Source organism: Nomia melanderi, chromosome 5, assembly GCF_051020985.1.
Source record: "Nomia melanderi isolate GNS246 chromosome 5, iyNomMela1, whole genome shotgun sequence".
NCBI classification, from domain to species: domain Eukaryota; kingdom Metazoa; phylum Arthropoda; class Insecta; order Hymenoptera; family Halictidae; genus Nomia; species Nomia melanderi.
The window spans coordinates 16811089-16826494 of NC_135003.1; the positions used below are offsets into that span (position 1 = coordinate 16811089).

Genomic DNA, 15406 nt, shown 5'->3' on the forward strand with positions numbered 1-15406 from the left:
CGTACACAGGCGCGTTTCGAGTTGGGAAATTTTAGACCTGTAACACCGTGTTCAGTCTTGTTGCCACACCTCGACCTATTAAGGTGATCTGTTACGTACCGCGCAGACCGAATGGTATAGTACCTAAAAAAAGAAATACTCGCGTGTTTAACGTGATTAATCGAGATTACGAAGTATCGATAAAATTCAATATACGGATCATCTGAATAATAAGCAACAAAAACAAAGTATGATACCAGTTTGAAAACGATCCATCTAATTACGCATAATTGTCACGTGTACATGTTTAATTTCCGATCCGGAACAACTTTTTTATCCTTTCGTTTTTGCTTAATCAGAAGAATATCGAGGAAACATAAACATCAAAAATCTGCAGATCAAATGGAAATATCCACCCGGTAACGTTTCTCCTGGATACGCAATACCTCGAGGCGCTGGCGAATAAAAACGGGGGCGTTAAAGGAAAACGAGATAATCAGCGTTTGAGTGATAGTCACGAACAGTGATAATAACAATGCGGAAGGTGAGACCACGCTGTCGAGGGAAGAAGGAAAGAACAATAACGTGGAACAAGGACAGGGCTGCAGGTAAGAAACTAGGAATTAAAGTGGGGATCGGATGAGAAAGAAATGGAGGACAACGGGAACTACGATAATGGCGGAGAAGGTGGTTTGCAATGGAAGAATAAAGAGTGAATGATTATAGAAACAGAAAAATTGGTTTGTTACAGAATCGAGCGAGTAGCTGGTTTGCAGCGGCGGCGGTGGCGGTAGCAGCAGCGGTGGCGCTGATGGTGGTAGTCATGGTTGTCGTTATGGTTGCAGTGGTAGGGCGCCGAGCATGGTAGGAGGTAGCAGCGAAGAGGGCGAAAGGGAAAGAAGAATCGGTGGAGCCAAAGAACGATAGGATGAAAGACATGGAAAGAACCGAACCGAGCCGGACCGGGTGGGGGTAATAATGAATCGTTCACCTGAACCGCGAGCCTGCCGTACCTACACGATGCAGTCGTGCGGGAAGAGAGCAGTACTCGTTCGGACGTTCGAGCAGTCTTTCGAACGGCTTCGCAGGGATCGCTTCGTTCCAATACGCTTCGCTCCGCTCCTCCGAATCGCGCGTCTCTCTTTCGTTCGCGTCGCCTCTCCGCCGTGAGTATCGGTTTCAGCGAGTGTTCGTTCTTCCCAGCGATCGGAAAAAACCGGATTGCCACGAGCGAGCTCTCGGCAGAGGTGATAGCCTGTGAATTCGGTCGCGCGCGTCCTCGCAACTTATCTGAAGCGGTATTTTCCATCGTTTTTCCAGTTTCCAGGGCACGGCCGTTTAAACCGGAGCAAGTGGACCAGCGCGCGATCTGCGAACCTGCCCGAGACCGATCCAGTTGGCGCGCATGCGACCGCTATCGTTCTCATCGTTCGATCGGTCCTTCTCTCGTTCGATCGGTTCGTTTCGATCGGCCCAACGATTCACGTTCACCCCGTGGGCTGCCGATTTTTCTCACGCTGTACGCTTTGCAGGCATGAAAGCTCAGTTTTCGGAGAAAGGTGATACATCCGTCGGAGCCGACTAGGCGCGTTCCTTCGCGTAGATCGCGCGCGAGCGAACGAGCGAGCTCGGTATCGTTGTTGTTGTTCCGTTGCCGACGAATCGCCAGTGGCACACTTGTCGCTTGGAAAGGAGAATAGACTTTCTCCTTCTCGTCGTTCCTCGTACCGCCACCGCGTTTCGGCCCGTTCTTCCGCGGAAAGGAACGCCCTCGAGAAGGACGACGACTCGGCGAACGTCGGTAATTATCCTCGCGACTGAGTCGACGAATTCGGTGACGGTGACGAGAACGAGAAGGTGGAGGTGGCGGAGAAGAAGAAGAGGGAGAAGGAGGACGATGATCAAGGTCTGGCCGGGAAGAAGTAGAGAGGCGTATTAAAATTCCCAACGTTCGCGCGGCCACGGAGAGTTGCCGAGAGTGCTCGAAATCGAGAGAACTTGTAAATCGGCTTCTAGAAAAAACCGAGCGGACAGCTACGGATAGAGACCGCGAACAGGGACAGGCATAGATATAGATACACGGAGAACGAAACGAACTGAGAGAGAGAGAGAGGGAGAGAGAGAGAAAGAGAGAGCGAGAGAGAACTAGGAAGGAAGAGTCAATAGAGGTCAAGCAGGTTAAACGAAGGAAGAAGAAAGAAGAAAGCAGGAGGAAGCGAGAGGAACGTGAAGTCGTTTAAACGAAAGAAGAAGCGACACGCGTCCGTGGGGAAGGAGAGAACGGATCCAGCGGAGAGCTTGCCGACGCGTGTACGCGGTGACCGATCAAGATGAGGGTACACCGTGGGATTTGCGCGAAACTCCAAGGGGGATTTCTCAGGCGATGGTGTAAGTAATGGAGCCGATGGAACGGAGGCGTACGGAGCGCTCGTACCGCGCACGGCCGATCATCGTTCGGGGGTAACGTTGGTTAACGATGTTGTTAACGCGGTTACCGGCGCCACGACGGTCACGCTCGATGCGCTCTTAATTCGATTCGATGAACGTGTCGTTTCATATGCTCGCCCGATGAGTCACCGCGTGTGCGCTCGCTGGCCGGCTACGAAATGTGTCGCGACTTCGCGATGCGTCGGGATGCGCTTCGCATAGAGACGGCGAGCGTCGTCGTCGCCGCCGCTCTATGGAAAACGAGTTACGAGGCCGGCGTCGGCGTTGCAACGCCGCTGCACCGATCGCGAGGGGACTTATCCGCGCGTCGAAAACGCGCGAGCGACCGTCGTAAACCAGGGTCTTTCTTACTTTCACTCGGAGCCCGCGAACGCGAACGTAAACTCGAACGCAAACTCGAACGGGAATGCGAACGGGAATGCGAACGGGAACGTAGCGCGACTTCTTTCTCTTTCGTGCGTGCGAGCCTCGAACCGCGCCGCCGAGAATCTTAGAGAAGTCCCCGAAAAATCGCGGCGCGAGCCGATTATTCCACGTGGAAAGCTAGCTTTTTTTTCTCCTCGTATGACGCATACGACATACGCGACGCTCGGTTTACGAGATAAATGCGATGGTAATTTATCGGGCGCACCTGCCGCTGAATGGGAATCAGATAATACGTTCTCGTTCTGCGCTTTCGATCGATCCGTCCACGTGGATCTCCTTCGACGGGTTTTATAATCTCGGGAACGTCCTCTGCGCTCGTGGCTGGGTGTCGCCACGTGTCAATGGAATCGTACGAAGCTATTTTTCAAGGAGCGGGCGACAGGTGTTGGAGAAGCGTCCGCGAAATGGGCGGCCGAAGGCTGTCTGCCGGACAGATCGCCGCGGGGACGAAATATGTAACTGGCACCGGAATGAATAAAGAAACGGCACGGCCGATGTCGCGTGTGCTCGCGCGTCAGAAAGCGAACTTTGATACCACTATTCACAAGAAACGATCGTGCAGGAAGATAGTTATGATTCCGGGATCATTATTAGGTTTTTTTCTGGCGTTGATGGGCCAGTTACGCAACATTTCATCGCTGCCTCGCTCGGAGCAGGTAGGAACTCGCGGCGAGGTTGCAACGTAACGCGTTGTTGGTTTTCTAATACTCGAGGCGAGCGAGTCGGGCAACGACGACTAATCCTTCGGGCGAGTCGCGCTCCGTCGAGAAACACGACAGAGATGTCTTCGGAAAAACTGGAAACCGTTTCAAACGGCAAAAAAGACGTTGGCACCGTCCGGACTAGTTTCGTTCCCTCGAACGAGCGCGGTGCTGGTTCATTTGGTAGGCGCGAAGCTTTCCGAGTAAGAGCAGGAAGCGTAGCCTTATATAATAGCGAGTAATTGCCGACAAGTACGCGTAGGTAGATGTACGTAAGTACATAGGTTTGCTTTTCGGGATCGCTGCTCGAACCGCGGTGCGTCGGTTAACGACGATGATCGCGGATCATCATTTATCCACTGTATTTTTCCCGATAATCTTCAAAGAGACATGCACGACAGACTGTCGGTAGACGAGTTTCTATTCCTGCGTTTCTTTAACCCTTTGCATACGAATGTCGACATTGTCGAGATGAAACGCTCAAATTTGGAAGACTAATTCGCAGGCAGATGATTGAATTACTCGGACAGCGAGAGATTAGCATGTTTCTGTTTTTGCTGTTATTCAAGCAATCAATATATAATTTAGCTTCTATTGAAGATTTACTACATTTCAAAGAATCTTCGATCGCAAAGGGTTAATACTCGATTCTGATAAAGAAATCATACTTTCAAAGGACTTTCAAGGAGTCAAACTAGAAACAAAGTAGGAAGAAAAGAGAAAACTAGGGAAACGGAAACAAAACGGAAAGAATGCGTCGCGGCGGCGAGCCGCGGTGTCGGGTTTTCGTTCGAGTGCGGTTTGCTCGAAGAGACAAGAGACGGTAGCCGCGCGGTATCGCTCGTGCGTTCGATGGCATTCCTGCCGATTAGCGCGTTGACTGACACCGACCGCTGCAGCCTAGAAGTTGCTCGGGAACAATGAAAACGAGTAAAACGATATCGAATAGGAATACTTAATGCCATAAGTAATTAGATAACAGTGTGACGCAAGTGCCGCGGTACGAAAGTAATATTATATAAAACGCATAAAATTCTCTCGCAGCGGCGAACGTTTGTCGAGGGGTGCGCAAACTCCGGAATATCAAACAGGACGCAGGGAACAGGCGGCCGTTCGATTCGTGGACCGTTCTTCCCTGTTTCTCGATCCCGTGCCCGCGAGCTGTGCCCAATCACCGATAACGGGGACCGTTGAACGTGTCGTGGTGCCGTGGAACAGGTCGGTCCGTCGCTCGCGCCGGCGACTAGACGCGTTGCGGCGAAAAATTCCATTCCCGTCGAGATTTCGCGCCGCAACGCGTGCGAACCGACTCGATCTCGGATGCGGTTGGCTACGGGACACGCGTAAAACGTCGTAGTAACTTGTTGCACGATAGGACGGTCGGCCGGTACCATTGCACCGGCTGGATTTTTAACTGGATCTTTGGCTGGATGGCTCGCGGTACCGCGCTTTCACCCGCTCGCCAGTTCTTCCGCACGCGGATTACCTTTACGCTCACCGCTGAAATAAAGATACGGAGTTGCGTATCGAGCACGGTCGTGTGAAGCTGGGTTTCCATTTCAGAGCGAACCTATCGCGGGCTGCTCTTTGAAACGGTGAGAATAGCTACTCGAAAGCATTGTCAAGCTTGTGCATAGAAATCTATGAAATATCTAGAGTGTACTTTTAGTAGCTTTACGAAACACTCTCTGCGTTGATTCAATTTCTTAATTGTATTCTTGGGAATTTGCACGAAGATCCGCAGTGATAGACGGGTGACGTCGATCAATCGATCAATTTTATTATGATGCTTCTAACGCTTGACTGTGACTATCAAGAGTCAGGTTAATGTATTCATTGCAAGAGATATCTTCCGTCTTGTCAGCAACTCGCGATATTAGTCGAAACCGCGCACGTACCCTACGAGCGATTTCGGCAACTCGATCTAGCCGATCGTAGCCGTTCTCGAAATCGATCGTTTACATGCCAGCGCACTACGGAGGTGGTCCCCGCTTCCACTTTCGAAGCCGTGCGCACGTCGGTTATCCTTGACTCGTCGAATTCTCGTTTCCGTTGTCGAAACGGCGCGGTGCGCGATACGGTCTGGTTACACGATTCGATCGGCCGATCGGTGGGAAGAAGAGAGGATTCCGGGCTGCTCGTGACGGCGGTAATACAGGCATCTCGCCGTTGGGACAACTGTGAGAATAAGGACGCTAGGAAAGTGCGCCGCTCTGAATGCGCGCTGCTCACCGCGAAGTTTCTTCTAGCTCATCGCGATTTCAATTTTCAGCTTAGCATGTTTACGCTGGCGCGCACCGCCGGTGGTTCGTAGTAAAATATCGCATCAGATGGTGTACCATAGATGGCTCATATTCTCGTGTCACATTAGACAGCGTGTATCGAATATATGGCTCCTCAAATGATTTGGTAATTCGAAAACATTGCAATAGTTGGAAATTAATTTATTAATCGTTTCAATATTTTCATTGGTTTCGAGAACTCAACTAACAGATGGGAAAAAGTAACTCACAGCGCTGGAGTGAGCGTGTTAATTCCATTGAGTTTATTCGTGCAAACGCCTGAGATCTTTCAGCGAAAACATGAAAGGAAAATCGAAGCTAATTACACGCGTATGATAGAAACATGAAAATTGCATTGCGGCTAATGGTCTATCGGAATGTAGCCAGAGAAACCTCGTGAACGTTTAATTCAAAGTTTTTGGAAGTAGTAACAGGGATGCAGTTGTTCGGGGGACTTTTATTTATCTTCGAATCGTCGATTTCACCGAGGATATCGTCGATATTGTCGGTAATACTCGAAACGAGCGATGTCGCCGAGGCCGATGTCACAATAACAGTTTCACTTCCAATGTAACCGAATTGCGTCTGCTCCTTGATTTACTTCGGAGATGCACAGAGCAGACGAAGATGTTTTCCCGTATATTTCCACGCCGCGAATAGCTACATTTCCCATTCGAATTCTCTCCATTGAATCGATTCTTACTCAAGGACAAACGTGACGTGCGGCCGTTCAAATCTCCATCCGCGGCCACCACCTTTCTTTCTTTGCAAACACACAGCTCCAGCTCGGTCTATTGGTTCGCAGCGCGGACTTTCGTGTTTTCGCGTTACGCATCCGTCGCTCGCGAGTCTGGTTTCTTAAAAAATCATAAGGACCCCGATGTTTGTTCTCTAATTGATGACTTCGTCGGTGTTATTCCTGTTTCGGGAGCGTCAACAGGGAAAACAAGCTCCTTTCGCGGGAATCTTGAGCGTTTCGCGTGTCGCTTGATCTGTCACAGCGAAGATAAACAATATTGATTATTAATCGAGTCAGAAACCAACGCGTTCAGTCGATTTTCGAATGGAACAAACAACATTCCTTTTAGTTGTTCAAGGATTAACTCGTTTCTTCGTTTGTTCCAGAATCCCTTCCCTCTATAGCTTCAGCGTACGCTGTGCGATCGTTTCAGAAACTGAAACGTTAATCTTCTCAATTTTTCTTTTCCTCACTTAACCGCGCTGGCTTCCGAGCGACTCAATTACTCGGTGCTACAAATCTTACGTCGCACTATTATCTAGTTACTCGCGCTGTTGAACACTTGTATTCAACGTCAGTTGTTTACTTCCCGATTAATATTAAACGTACAGTGCAGTGTAGAACAATGGAATGTAGGATAGTACAACATAGCAAACTAAAGTCTACTACAATACAATAAGTACACAGAAACTATAACAAAACACGACGCCTCGCAGAAGTAAATACGAATATCTCCAAATATCAGTTACGGCAAAATTTCGATTCGATGCGTTGCGTAGCGACGCGTTACAGTAAGACGCCGACGATGCGAATTCGCGGGGCGACCGTCGGGTCGGTCGACGTTGCACGACGTCGAGAAATCGGCGTCGGTCCCGTCGCCCGCGAGTTTCCACATCGGCCGACGTCGACGACGGCAACGCGCCGCGCGATGTTTGCATATGCGGGACTCGCGCTCCCTCGCATTCCTTGCGACACCTTCGAGACAATCGATCGCGCGACAGCTTTCGTAATCCCCGACGCGGTCGTTTCGATCAATTTCTTTCGCATTAGCCGCCACCAAACGTAACAACGTCGGGCTCCATGGTCGGACCACCGGACGATTACGAGGACAGAATTCCTCCGGGCGACACGGCGGAAAACAAAGCAGTCCGTCTTCGTTCCGTTCGTTCGTTAGACGCGTCGCGTCCGCTGGAAAGCGCTGGTCTCGTCGAGGTCGCGACATCGGCTCGAGGGATTTTGTAAGGTCGAGTCGGTGACGTCCGTGGGTCGCCGCGTCGTGCCTCGCATTTTTCATGCGACGCCCCGTTCGTTCGATCGGCAGGAAATTTCCCCTCTTCGACGGAAGTAACCCCTAAATCAGCTTCCAATATAGGAATCGCGACGACCGAATTAACGATCCTTTGCGGAGGGAGATCGACACTTCAAATGTTCATAGTTGGAACATTACGTAGCAGAGAAACGATTACTCAAACAGCGAGAGATCAGTACTTAGTCTCCTTTTTTATTGCTTAAGCAATCGCCATGTAGTTGAGCAAAGGTTAACACTTAACTGGGTGGTTGAGAATTTTCGTCGGCAATGCCTAGCGAGTTCGCGGAAAGAGGAGATTATTATTAGAACTATTATTAGAACTCCACCAGCATACGATTGTTCTCGGTAAACATACAAATGTATGAGGGAATTGATAATCCTTATGTAATCGCTCAGGGATTACTTGAATCCACAACAGAGACTAATTGGGTTATTCTTTTAAAAGGCGGCGCTTCAATTGCACGGTTTCTTTTGTGCGTGGATTTGGAGTATCCAAGAGCGCTGATTTCAGTAATACCGAACGAAATCATTGCGCTCGCGAGACAGTAATTGTAGGTGTCGTATGACACTGATTTGAATAGCATGGGATTAATTAACGGTCTGATCCGCGGGTTCGTGGGAGTCTGAGGGGTCTTACGGGTGCACGGGTGCGTCGATTTGCCCGAAAAGCTCGGGACAGTCGCGATATCCGGTCGTTTCGCGATGGAACATTAAATCGCGAGTTGCTCGATCGGATTTTTACGTCGACGTTCGTTCTGTCCGTAACAGTTCTGCCTGGTTTTGCCTGGTTGCGTCGCGTCGCCGGTGAAACGAGTCGGGGACCGTTATTGTCGCGGAATTGCGACGCGACGGTTCACGGCTCGATCGCGTCGATCGGAAGGATTAAATCGAGAGGCCTCGCGTCCTAAGTCGCGGTTCAAAGTATCGCGGGGAGACGTGGAAAAGTAGGACCGCTTCTTTCGAAGGTCGACACGCGCGGTGACGTGTACGTGCCTTTTCAACTACGTGACTGAAAAATTAACCGGCCGAATCGTCGTTGCCATCGTAGCTCGACTCGCGCGACATCGCACGGTCGCGGCCGATCGGTTGCGCGACGGAAACTTCGGAAATGTCGAGGTATCGATACCTTATGAACATCTCTCGCGGTATAGAAAAACTTCGGACGCTTGCGAGTGACGTTTTGCGGGAAATCGGTTAATTTAGAGTAACAGAAGCTAAACAGACCTCCGATGAACGGTAAGCGATGATTCAGAACGTTACGAGTCTTGGGAATAAATTGATTTATTTAACAGACGTATGAGTGAAACTCTTTTACATAAGCGTAGAGATAAATGTGTAGGTAGTCATCGTTTCTACGAACCAGGCGACTGAAGGATCATATGGTTTCTAACGATTAGGGTACGGCTGTCTGTTCGAGTGTTATAGACAGCTTTCTCGAGAGTATTAACCGAGCTTGAAAAATAGCGAACGCTGTTACTCAAGGTATTACTTAACTTGCATATCCTGTTGATGGTATTTATACGAGCGAGCCTAAACGCGAATGTCTGAGGATGCCAGAAGTCGGGGAATCTAAACAGATACAGTGGGACGTAAACATTTAGGAATTTGATTAGTTCAGCGGAATGAATGAGGCCGTTGCTCGACTTAAATGTGTAACGTTGACGATTTTGTCTGGCAAGCAACATTTTGAGGAGGTTCAAGGAAATGGTTCTCTACTATTGAGAGCATCGAGAATAATGTGGTTAAATTTCTTGAAGATAAACGTTTGCTTGATCATAGAAAATACTAGTAGAAAGGGGCGAAATCGGTTTACGTTTCCGATGCGATCGGGTCGGTGGCCGAAGCTGCTCAATGAAAACCGAGTGCCAAGTTACGAGTACGCGGCCAGGGAAATGCGAATAACAGATAGCAAGGATCGTTCCTAATGACGAGCAAACGCGACACGATAGAAAGCAAAGGCGTTTTCGGGCCGCGAGTGGGGATCGACTTTCTTTTCTCGCTTTGGCGATCAGTTTCGACGGAACGGCGCGCTCCGTGAATCCCGCGAATGCAACCGTGAACCTTACGAATTCGCGTTTGATCTGATGTTGTAAGTCGCTCGGGTATTCGAAGCTTCAAGGCTGAATCTTGAATGCACGAACTGAGACGTGACAGCTTTCAACGCTTGAGTCTTTGGAGACTGTCGAAGACTCGATCTATGGGTTGCTGTATTAACTTAGCACTGGATATTTTAAACTTATCGTTCAGTTTTCAAGGGATATCAAGTGGTCTAGGCATCAGCTTTGCGGTGTTAACATAGCAACAGATGGATTGAGCCTTCGAGTTTAAGGACTCTAGTTTTGAAGGCTCGAGTGTTTGAGCTTAAAGACTCGAGCTTTGAAGACTTCAACTTTTAGAGCTGAGAATTCTAGTATTCGAGTTTAAGGACTCTAGTTTTGAAGGCTCGAGTTTTTAAGTTTAAAGACACTATAGTTCTGAAGAATCAAATCTTTGAGTTTAAAGACTCGAACTTTGAAGACTTCAACTTTTAGAGTTGAGAGTTCTAGTCTTCGAGTTTAAGGACTTTAGATCTGAAGGCTTGAGTCTTTGAGTTTAAAGACACTATAGTTCTGAAGACTGGAATCTTTGAGCTTAAGGGCTCTACAGTTTCGAAGACTCGAGTCGCGACCGTAGCTTTCAAGGCTCAAGACACGCATCCCATTTTACAACACCAGTTTGATTTGATTTCAGGGGCAGCAGTGGCTGTCGGGGCGTTGCTGATAATAGTGTCAGCGATTTTGGCAGCGGTGTTCCCGAAGCTGGTCGACGTGCTGCTGAACAGAGAGATAGCTCTGCGCGAGGGTGGCCGCACGTTCGATTGGTGGAGGGAACCGCCCGTAACACCTCAGCTGAGCGTGTACATCTACAACGTGACGAACGCCGATGAATTCTTGAACGACGGCGAGAAACCGACGCTGAAGGAGCTCGGCCCCTACGTGTACGTGCAGCACTGGGAAAAGGTCGAGGTGAAATTCAACGAGAATGACACCGTGTCGTACAAAGTGAAGAAACGGTTCGCCTTTTCGCCGGTAAGCGTTCTTTCTCCTTTCTCCCGTCGTCTTCCGGTCCCAGCGGCCGCCGACAAGATGGCAGCGACGTTTAGCGATGGGTTGCGAAGGCTTTGAGTCGTTTGTCGCGTGTACTCGCCGCGAAGAACAAGAATCACTTTCAGTAGTCTCCGACATGAAATCCTTGTATGGTTCAAAGATCTCGAAGTCTCGGAAATCTCGGAGATTCGCGTCGATCTTCAGATTCCCGAGACTTAAGAATCGGAGGGTGTCAAGCTCTACGAAATAATTCGAATTCATTTACTCAGTACTGGTACACAATGGAACTTGAACAATGCAATACATATGCAACAGCGTCGATCGATAGTAACTCATTTTCCTGTATCACTTTTTTCATCTAACGACACATGTATTTTTCCGCGTGCCTAGCTGGTGGTTCTACCATCCTGAAAACATCGAGTTGCTTCGGATTCTCCATTAGCAGCGGTGTTCCGTCGTCACGGCTTGTCTCGCGAAAACGGGGAACGTGAAAAGGGAAACAGAGTAGCAAGGAGATGATCGGGAAAAGGAAACGGGAAAGTCAGAAGGGGACAGATGATCGCGAAGGTGGAGGGCGGCGGGGGGAGGCAGGAGGATGGTGGGGAATGTAGCGCCGTGGTTTCTTGTAAAAGTCTCGAGAGTAAGTCGGGTCGCGCGGAATGACGCAACGCCGCTAGGTAACGATAGTCGGGTTGAGTAAGATCGTAATAGCGGAGCAACGCGCTTCCGTGAATTAAAAGCAAAGGTGTGCGACTAGCGTTTGGCCAACGTGGCACGTTTCCCCGGGACACGCACGACACCTCGATTCTCACAATTGTCGGTATTGTTATACGGGAGAACAATGTGGCTCGCTCGAATAATATCGCCGCTCGCATCGTCGAGAATACCTACACGCGCATCCGCGGTACGTGGAAGAATATCTCGGCTGTTTTCGAAACCGCGAAACGAATCGGGCCGCATTGATCGGGACAGACGGAGGAATGGACGGGGGGAGAATGGAAATACCTATGGGCGCTCGGAGTTTTGTAGAATTCTCTGAAAACCTGTGGAACTTCGTAGGATTTCGTAGATTCTTCTGAAAATCTGTGAATCTTCGTAGGATTTCCGACTTTCGTAGACTGTCTTAGAATTTTAGGATTCCGTAAAATTTCCGTAAATGCTACAAGATCTCGCGGAAGTTCGTAGCATTACAAAGAATCTCAGAGTCTGAACCCGAAGAATGACAAACCGCACGTGCCGCAGGCTCGCGGGCGAAGTGAATCGAAGGAAGCGTTTCGTAGAATCCCGTGGCGTATCGTTGTGTTTCGTAGAGTATCAGAGGCTTTCGCGGAACGAACGGCCGGTGAATTGAAAACACGCTGGTCGCGATGGTTGCAGGAGAAGTCGATCGGCTCGGAGGAAGATCTGGTGGTGGTCCCGAACGTGCCGATGCTGTCGGCGACCAGCCAGTCGAAACACGCGGCGCGTTTCCTCAGATTGGCGATGGCATCGATAATGGACATTCTCCGGATAAAGCCGTTCGTCGAGGTGTCGATCGGGCAGCTGCTTTGGGGCTACGAGGATCCGTTGCTCAAGTTGGCCAAGGATGTCGTGCCGAAGGAGCAGAAGCTGCCGTACGACCAATTCGGCCTGATGTACGGCAAGAATACCACGATGCCCGACTGGTTCACGATCTTCACCGGACAAGGGGACATTTCCAAGTACGGCGTCCTCGACAAATGGAACGGAAAGGGCAGTCTCGGCCACTGGACCACTCCGGAATGCGACAGCATCGCTGGCAGCGATGGCAGCATTTTTCCACCGCGCATCACCAAACAGACGGTGCTGAAAGTCTTCGACAAGGATCTCTGCAGGACTTTGCCTCTTGTGTTCAAGGTAATCGCCGATCTAAAATCAGAGATGCGAGACCAAAGTGGAGATTGGAAACCAGAGATCTGGGTTAACGTTCGCTACCATCGAAGTATTGATCATCGTTACAGCTAATAGTCGCGAAAAGATGCTTTTCGAAAAATATTCGTCTTTAATTGTAAGAACATCAATCGTTAGCATACTGGCGCTAGTATTTTTCTGATGGTAGCGAACGCGTAGGATCTCCGCTAGGTCCTTAACCAATTAGAGACCAACTGTCTCTCTTTCTAGGAGGAGGTGACTACCGCCGGCGGAGTTCCCGGATACAGATTCGTCCCTTCGAAGGACGCGTTCGCCTCTCCCAGCAGAGTGGAGTCGCAGCAATGCTTCTGCCCGGCCGGGCCACCGTGCGCGCCAGAGGGAACCTTCAACGCTTCTCTGTGTCAATACGAATCGCCGGTTTTGCTTAGCTTCCCGCACTTCTACCTCGGTAAGACGCAGCACCGATCTTCGGACCCTACAACGGACTACCGTGTCAACGGTGGGCAACTACTGAAAACCCGGTTTGCAACTGTTACAGCGGATCCCACGCTACGCACAGCCGTGAACGGAATATCGGCACCCATCGAGGAGAAGCATCAGTTCTACATCGACGTCCAGCCGATGATGGGCACTTCGCTGCGAGCGAAGGCGAGAATTCAAATCAATCTGGCGGTCAGCCAGGTGCGGGACATCAAGCAGGTCGCCACGTTTCCGGATATAGTGTTCCCCATCATGTGGTTCGAGGACGTGAGTATGAGAAGGACCGCGAAACCGATCGTCGACCGGACGACGAATCGAGATGACGCGTGTCGTTGACGGTTCGCAGGGGATCGAGGAGCTGCCCGTGGAAATGCGGAGCCTGATGAAGATGGCGGTGGACGTGCCGCCGATCGCCCGGTCGGCGGTGTCCGGGGCGCTCGCCGCGATCGGCGCGATCGTCCTGATCGGCGCGCTCGTCTGCCTGGCGCGTGCCGCGAAGCGCCAAGAGAAACTGCACCTCAGCAATCCGTTACCGTCGAACGCCAGTGGCGGGAAAACCGGTCAGCTGAATCCGGCTTTCCAGAATTCCTCGGGTTCCAAGTAGATCGGCGGGTTCCGGCTCCTTGACTTCCTAGACATCGGATTCTCCGTCGACCGGTGCGCGCAGGGCTGCGCGCACTCTTCAACCCCGACGTGAATGAACATTCGACATATAGACTACGTTAACTTTTGGTGCACGCTCGCTCGCTCGCTCGCTCGCACGCTTTCTTGTTCCATCGTCGATTCGAGCCGGCTCCGAGATGGAGGAAGAAAGCGGTCGAGGGACGGGAGGCGGAGGGAACATGGACGAGGGGAGAGTAAACGCGAATCTTCGGACACGTTTGAACGTATATATATATATATATCTAAATGTATGTATATATGTATATATATGTATGTATATGTATATATATATATATACATATATGTATACGTTCGTACGAGTCCAAATGGACGGTCCGGTTCGACTCGGTACGATACGTTACGGCGAAGCGCGGCTGGGAGGAGACGCTAGACCACTGGAGACTGTTAGGTCGCGCCGCGTAACGGTATTCGGCTCACCGTTTTCAAGGACTCCGTGTTCTCGACACACATCGCTCACCACGCTCGAACCTACGATACCGATCGTCCGTCCCGGAGACTCTCCGCGCGATTCGATCGGGAACGTCTCCGTGGTTCGTGAACTGTACCATTCGGAGGAGGAGGAGGAGGAGGAGGAGGAGGAGGGAGACGGAGGAAGAGGAACAGAGACAGAACGGTCGCGTGTCGGCGGAACGGCGCGCGGAAAAAGTTGAAAAAGCGAATCTGGAACAGGCTTCCGGATCGTTGATCCTCGTCATTAGGGCAAATGGTGTACCGTACGTAGAAACAGCCAACGAAATCATTCCGTCCATTGAACGCGTGCGACACGGCTCGCGTTTACACGTATGCATTGTATATATCCGATCGTGCGCGCTCGCGTTTCGACGCGTCCCGCGACGATCGCGGCCCTATTGTTATTCATTATCGGTTACTAGTATGCGTATCTCGTTTTAAAATCGTTACTCTGGATGGATTTGCGGTTAGGTTCTTAGGTAAATTTAGTTTTGTACAGCGAACATGGTTTTCGGGACCGAGCTCGCGCCGGTTCCCAGCGATTCGGTGGAAATGAATAAAAATTTTCTAAGAGTGGTACACGCTCGCGTTGGTCCCGCGAGGTCGGATCGCTCGCGCGATCGAACGTTCCCCGTCGACGCTCCGGACGGAGGTCGGCGTTTTTTGCAGCGTCTGCATTCGTTGCGCACGATAAACGCTGCGGGAGAAAAAAATGGAAAAGTGATCCAGTTATCTCGGTTTGCGGAAGATGTTCCGCGATGCGACCTCGGTTATCGTGTTTCCAGGAAAATGGATCGCGACTCGACGCTCGCCTCGCGTTCGTGCGCGAGATCGATCGCCGGCCGTCGAGATCGTTCCTCGATAAACGACTGGTCGCCGCCGCGTTATCGCGATTCATTTGCGCGAATCCGAACGCGATCGATGAAGCGGCG

General features: G+C 50.5%; 1 protein-coding gene across 4 annotated transcripts; it reads left to right on the forward strand.

Moving 5' to 3' along the window:
• The first annotated feature begins 997 nt into the window (after window positions 1–997).
• Window positions 998–15053, forward strand: emp (epithelial membrane protein). 4 transcript variants are annotated; one of them, XM_076368083.1, is made up of 8 exons: window positions 998–1145; window positions 1300–1436; window positions 1512–2367; window positions 10615–10952; window positions 12348–12845; window positions 13110–13308; window positions 13399–13607; window positions 13687–15053. In XM_076368083.1, exons 3-8 carry the CDS (start codon window positions 2310–2312, stop codon window positions 13942–13944), a joined length of 1560 nt encoding a protein of 519 aa, XP_076224198.1. In that variant the 5' UTR covers window positions 998–1145; window positions 1300–1436; window positions 1512–2309; the 3' UTR covers window positions 13945–15053. The 4 variants fall into 4 exon arrangements, with proteins under 4 accessions (XP_076224198.1, XP_076224196.1, XP_076224197.1 ...); XM_076368082.1 differs by having other exon boundaries at window positions 1043–1226; XM_076368081.1 differs by having other exon boundaries at window positions 1300–2367.
• The last annotated feature ends 353 nt before the right edge of the window (window positions 15054–15406 follow it).